Source organism: Rhagoletis pomonella, unplaced genomic scaffold (assembly GCF_013731165.1).
Source record: "Rhagoletis pomonella isolate Grant_MI unplaced genomic scaffold, Rhpom_1.0 Rhpom_scaffold_00008, whole genome shotgun sequence".
Taxonomy (NCBI): Eukaryota; Metazoa; Arthropoda; class Insecta; order Diptera; family Tephritidae; genus Rhagoletis; species Rhagoletis pomonella.
The window spans coordinates 13,603,133-13,610,249 of record NW_023458562.1 but is presented as its reverse complement, the minus strand read 5'-3'; the positions used below and the strand labels follow the sequence as shown (position 1 = coordinate 13,610,249).

At 30.3% G+C, this 7,117-nt stretch overlaps 1 protein-coding gene across 2 annotated transcripts in view; it reads left to right on the top strand.

Moving 5' to 3' along the window:
- LOC118744218 (KNR4/SMI1 homolog) overlaps positions 1-7,117 on the top strand; it is an 83,314-nt gene that overhangs the window by 24,734 nt on the left and 51,463 nt on the right. Inside the window, exon 2 of one of the 2 annotated variants that reach the window (XM_036477082.1) lies at positions 6,047-6,058. The exons of the other annotated variant lie outside the window; for it this stretch is intronic. Within the exon in view, the coding sequence (XP_036332975.1) occupies positions 6,047-6,058 (12 nt within the window). The remainder of the gene's footprint in view (positions 1-6,046; positions 6,059-7,117) is intronic. 2 annotated transcript variants of the gene reach the window in all.

The window sequence follows — 7,117 nt, the reverse complement described above, 5'->3', positions numbered from 1 at the left end:
CAGTGTTAAAAGTTAATGTTTCGTCATTCAGTTTTTTCAATCTTTCTCTGAATATGTTAATGTGTGCAATCGTATCTACTTTGAGTGAATGTAGAATTGGAAAATTATAAGCCACATTCCCCAACAAGGAAAAATTCAATGAAAACATAATAACATAAAATTGATGATTTTTAATTTCATATGATTTCACAGTTTTACAGCTCTGGTACATGCTTATCTGGGATTACAAAATATAAAATTAGTTTGAATTCATTTTTATGCGGTTTGTGTCAAAACTAAATCGAATATGTATTATAAATTAAAATTTGATTTCCTTCCTCCCTGTGTTTCAGCCATCTCCAATTCCGTATCCTTAGTCGTATTTTAACTTCGGCAAGTGTATCTGCTCGATTTTCTGCGCTTCGGTTCTAGTGAAAAGTTTTATTAAATTGTGATAAAAATAAGTGTTTCAGTGCAAAATGTGTTTCGTCGAGTGTTAAGTGTTAATGACGGCGTTATATATGTCTAGTAAGGATTAGCCACAGATTAGATAAGTATTATAGACATGCGCCTGTTCATAAGTTTTTTTTTTCAGTTTTCAGTTGTGCCGTTGTTTGCCGACGGCCATCGTTCATATGTATGATGCTTGTGTTCATTATCTTTATCTATATTAATAAAAATTTTTAAAATAAATGGTGAAACCTTGCCAATATGTGAGTGTCGTAAAGTTATCATAACAACTATTTGATACTACTTTTTGTCTATTTCCCCGGTGAATATAGAAAATTTCACATTAAACTGTGTAACCAGAAATTCGTAGGGGGATAACAGCAAAATGCGTAGAAAAAGCGCTTGCCGCGTTAGTTGCCGATATCGCTAAGGAATTATACTATTTGGACAATATCCTTCCTCGGAGAGCGTATAGATGAAATTTTCGGGCTAATTATCGTGCATCTAGCGCCGAAGATTATTATCGAAAGGTAATATTTATACCGCTATTGCATAATACAGTGAAACCTCCCTTGGGCGGACACTCACCGTCGGTCATTTTTTGTCCGCCCAAGAGAGGTGTCCGCTCAATGGAAGGGAAGCTTATTTTAGAACTTTTTAATGTTTTAATTAATTGAATAGTCACTATTTCTTATTTTAATAAAAGATATTGATATTACATCGTTCAAACAAAAATGTGTATGTATTTTTTCAAAAGTGCATATTTCATTTATGAGCGTAAGTACATATTAAGTAATAACAAAATAAAAATAAATACATATTACATTTCAGTCTATAAACTACATAAAACCATAGGTTCATTACATAAAAAACTGGGAAATTGTCGATTGACGTAAGTTTTATTTTTAATTTTTTTCAGTGTCAGTACCTTTTTCATCAATAGTTTTCATGTTTTTATCAGTAACGAAATCCAACCAGAAATCTAAATCTTCAGTCCATGTATTTGTTATTATCTATTGTTATAAATTCATCAGAATTGGAATTGGATTCTCCAAGGGTTTCTGATAATTCAAATAACGAACCTAAACCACTGCGCAAACCAAACTAAATGTGTGCATAACAATCACATTTTATGCGGGAAGTCCCCTTTTTCCATTTAGTAGTCCGCCTATGAGGAGTTCGCGTCCGCTCAACGGATTTGTTATGAAAAGAAATCTTAATGTCCGTTGATAAGAGGTTCGCGTCCGCTCAATAGAGCTTTTTGTGCCAATTTTATGCAAAATAACTGTCCGCGTCCGGCCAAGAGAGTGTCCGCTTAAGAGAGTGTAATTTGTTCCGAAATTTATACTTAAAACTTAGTATAGGAAAAAATGTCCGCCCAAGGGAGATGTCCGTCTAATAGAGGTGTCCGTTAGGAGAGGTTTCACTGTATTTCGATCGGGAAACTCTGGTTATCTTCAGGAGACTTCCAATAATAATACACAACTGTTTATTTAGACATTTTTTAATACTTAAATTTTTTTGGTCCTCCCATTGCATTTTCTGGTGTTTTTGGCGGACCTATAAAATAAAGTTGCTATACAAAAATGGTCAATTAAGTAATTGGGTATTATTATTGGGAATCTACTGAAGAGAAGCAGGGTTTTCCGATCTAAAAATATTGATTTTCAAGAATTCTATACAATTTCTACGAAAAGTTGTTTTTCCCATAGAAAATACATGGAAAACTTTGAGTGCTTTGAGCGACCTCTAAATATATTTTGATTTAAAAATAAAAAATAGGGGTATATTTTTTCGGTATAGATCAATTTGGTTTTGCATTTTCACAAATATTTTTGGAGCACCCTAATGCGCATATGTACATACATATATGTATATAGGACTGTACCGAAAAAAAAGTTCGCCGTGAACCTGTAAGTCTAAAGAATTATTCCAAGCAATTTAGAATTTTGTTGTTTTTTTGCCGAACATTGCATATCTTCGCCACTTGCTGCCGAATCTTAAAGATTTATGTATCGGTATTCTTGTCTGGACGAGAATTATTTTCGTTTCAAAGTTCATTGATCACAAGTTACCCGCTGTAGTACTTCTCCACCAGATCTCAGTTGTTATCACCCTAGCGTACCACCCTAATATCAGAAAATTAAAGCTCAGAAAAAATCATTAAACTTTTGCTAAGGAAGTCTTTTGACTTTTCCAGTAGAACAATTAAAACAAAAATTTGTCGTCGAATGTTGGTGTCAACAAAAATGTAAGAAGGTCGGCCAAAAAAATTTTTTTTTTCAAAATCGTCCCGCAAAAATACTTAGACACTTAGAGGTGTATGGCGAAATTTTTTTGTTTGTACGATATATGTACAAACATACTTACCTATACAATTTAACGTAAAATTTGTTAGCGCTTGTAATTTTTTTCCATTTCACGAAATGTGTTTTTCTAAATGCTTATAGTAAAACATAACTTTTTGTTGTCATAGCCCAAAACAGGAAGAAAATTACAAAAAAAAATATTTCGAACGCAAGTTTTCAAGTAAATAATTCAAACGTTTTCCCGCTTTTGTAATTTTCCACATTTCGCCTTTCCTATAAAATTTGTTGGTATTCGATTATTCCATTTGCTTTGCTGCTTTAATTGCGCATTTCTAGCACGCATCCATTTATACAAAATTATTATTTTTTTTGCTCCAATAATTAGTAGATAAATATTTTATGATCGTTTGAAATGTTGTTGCGGACTTTAGTTTGTAAATTCCATTACAAACGCTTTGAAATATTTTCGTTGTCGAAACGATTAGCTAAAAATATTAATTGAAAATCGTTTGTGGTTTTACGAGTCCATAAAAACTAAATATTGAAAATAGAATACATTGAAAAAGCTTGCGAACGTTCCAATAAAAAAAATTAGAATAAAAAAAAATATTTTTTTTAGCTACATTTTTTCGTGAGCATTTCACTGAATATGCTATGAGTAAGAGGTGAAAAAAATGCATATAAGGCGCGTGCACATGCCGGTGTGTGATTTATGTACGAATGTAGCACTATACTCGTACATACATACATACATACATACCTATGTACAACACATGTGTACAAAATTATACGCATAAATGTGTGAAAATCTGTAAACCAGACGCAAAATATTTTTTGTTTACAAGAATTCCAGGAATTTAACAAATATTTAATTTGCTATTTTATGAGTGCAGAGGTGTGAGCTACTTAGTATGTAAAATGCGGATATGTATAAAAATACTCATGCTTAATACACATACGTACATGGTTAAATTTGAAAGAAATTCGAGTAGAAATAATAAACAAAAACTTTGGTAGAAATTGATAATTGGGGGTGGAAGAAATATATAATTTCTGAAACAATTGTTGATTTAGATATCTGACTCATACAGTTCATTACTCCACTTTAGAAAATTACTTATCTACAGAGTACATACACTCAGAGTCAAAGGTTAGTATACACCTTTTTCTAATATAATATTTACATTAATCTATTATCAGTATGCAGTTTTATAGTCCATTCATTTTTTTTTGTGGAGGGTGTTGCGCATTTTCCTGCATATAAAAATAAATTTTGATCGTGCGTTTTATGGAAGCAAATGTTTAACGCCCCCAATTTGCACGCCAACAATTTGCAATTTGTTGCACTAAATCGTTTGAAATCTCGATAAAATTTTTGTAATTTTATATAAGTGTGAAACTTTGATTTCTATGGTTTATGTTATAGAATGAACTATATTTTCATAAAAAAAAATGAATGAAAAATATTTTAATGAAAATAATTGTGATCACGTATTACCTATATTACGTATAACAATGTATATACTAAATTTTGACACTGACTGTGCTTATGCATTAGGGTACATCTCCAAAAAAAGTTGCGGTTTTTCAACCAGAATTATAAAGTTTATTATATTTTCCGTTGATAAAATGTTTAGACATTTGTATGCATATTCACATTCATAGGTATATATATACTTATAAACTTCGATGTTTTTTCGTTTAAAAAATATGGGTTGCTGAAGTCGCTCTACAATGGAAAACACTTCGAGCGTCACGTCGATAATGATGTTACTGTTATCCAGATATTGAGTAACCGGCCCTTAGACAAAATTTCCGTTCCTGCTGGTTTAGCGTAGTAATAAAATAAAAAAGACATTAGGTCAAATGAAAAAAATAAAAATAAAATAAAGTTATATAAAAAAGAACAGATAAAAATAGAGTAAAATTAAAAATTTAACAGATAAAAAATAAAAAAATAAAAAAATTAAAATAAGTTGAGTAAAAAAAAACAAAATAAAGAATTTATAAAGAAAATTGAAAAAAAATAAGGTAAAAAATGAAAAAAAAAATTAAGTGAAATAAGATGAAATCAGATGTCAACACAAAATAAAAAAATTCAAAAATAATATAAAGCTGTATAAAACATAAAGTAAAATTAATGATAAAAAATAAAAAATAATGGGCATCAAAACCAACTAAATACGTAATATAACAAAAAAAAAAAGAAACTAAAAAAAATTAAAAAAAAAACAAAATAACTAAACAAATTTAAAAATTAAGTACAAGAAGTTTCCTATCAAGTAAAATAAGAAGTTTTCTATCAAGTGAAATAAAAAAGTTATAATCTAAATTCTTTTAAAATTCAAAAAAATTAAAATTAAATTAAAAATTTTTTATGAGAAATTGATGTATACAAGCGCACCCAAAATTTATAAAAAAATTTTACAAGTAAGAAATATGTTTTTAGTTGTGTTGTAAATATAATTTTTCTTTATTACCAAAATCAAAAAACGTTTAGGCAATTAAGGCTTAAGAAATAGTGTATTTTTGAAAAACCAAATGAAAGTAAAATAGTTTTTGAAGTAATTCTTAGCAAAATATAAGTAAATATCTTTATTACACGAATTGAAAAAAAGTAATATCCACACTCTATAGGCCAGTCTTTACTTGGCACATAAAAAATGAGGAAGCACTAGTCGTCTCCATAAAAAAGCTCACAAAAACGGCATTCACTGACAAATTTACACTCATCACGCAGTGACTGTGCAAAAAAATTTAAAAAGAAGCGTTTTTATTGCTTTACGCTCACGCGCCGCTATAAAATTTTGTTTTAAAATACATTTTTAAAGACGAACGTTCTCATCGGCGAAGAAAAAAACTTCAATGTGCACAAAATAACAAAGGATTTCTGAGTATTTCATACGTACACATTTTTTATTGCTATTTCTAGCAAAGAAAATATGTTTCTTTCTTGTGGTATGAGGAGAGAAAAATTATGTTTAAAAATTATTTACCACTGCTATATTTTCATAAAAACAATTAAAACAATTTATAACACTCTATTAACACCAACGGTCGTCTTAGTGTTATTCTTATATATGTATATAAGATGTCACAAATTTTATTAAAGCGATTCCTTACATCCTACAGAATTTGTTGAATTTTCCCTTCTCCCAGCCACTGCAAAATTTATCTGAAGACACATGTGCTCATATTTAAACACATTTCCACCTATTTCTAACATTTTCTGAAACTCTTTTTATACCTTCATAATACTAAATAAATTTCTCTAATTTTTCGCTGCTAAAAATGTTTCAAACACGCAGACAGCTCCAAATGTAAGTACTCTTTACTTAATACACACACTTTCTTCAGAATTTAAACATTTTTAAATTTCCTCTTTCGATTATACTCCATTCACATGTAGCAAATATGCATAAATCACTGCTGCTAGACTCTTACTTTTGCACTGCTAGTTATTGAGACGAAAATTTTAGAAAAAAACCAAAACATTGATGCTTGAAGAAAGTAGTACATAGCATAGAGCAAGCAATTGAACATTGAAAAATATTTATTTTTGGAAATTTGCATGTTTGTTCAACCTGATTGATCATATACATAGAAAAATCCAATACAGAAATCCAAGGAATTTGGAATACAGTGCTTTCACATTTCATATTGATATCATGGAAGGACAAGAACAAAGTAGCTCGAGGCCATTGCAGACCTACTGATGCCTTTCTAGAGCGCTGAATTTTCGCATGTTTCGATCCTATGCTTCAAACCACTTGCGTAGATCTAGAATTTTGAAAGAATAGATTAAGACCTCAGTGCCTAGTAGGACCCACTGAAATGAATAGATGTTGAGCTGGACGTTGTTTTCGTTAACTTACATTCTTCCCTAACAGCATCAGAGGAGAAGAGTGCTGATTATGCCAATTGAGTAACATAAAATCCAGAATTTGAAGTAGGTTTCCCCAAAAGCCACGAAAAACATGGTTTCTTTAAAAACAGAAAATTTTGTGGGAAATTTTTTACCAAGATTTTCGAAGAATTTCTATTAAGGAGATGAAAGCCAAAAAATTGTCTGCTATTCTAATAGAATCAAACGTATCTTAATATATCTTTCAATGCTTGGTCTAGGAAGGAATTGCATCCTTTGTCTTAGAGCTAAATATTACATTACTAATGACGAGTTTTCACTAGGCGCGGTATGGAAAGTAACACGTTAGTGTATAGGGACAAGCAAGATCTAGAAGGTTAGTATTTGGTTAATACCTGTCAATCCAGTATGCTATTTTCTAAAGACCTCTGAGAAAGATCGTGAAGCCATATTTAAACTTCAACATTTTTAAGTACTTAAACAATCATTTGGAAAAGGGAGTAGGTAATCTCAA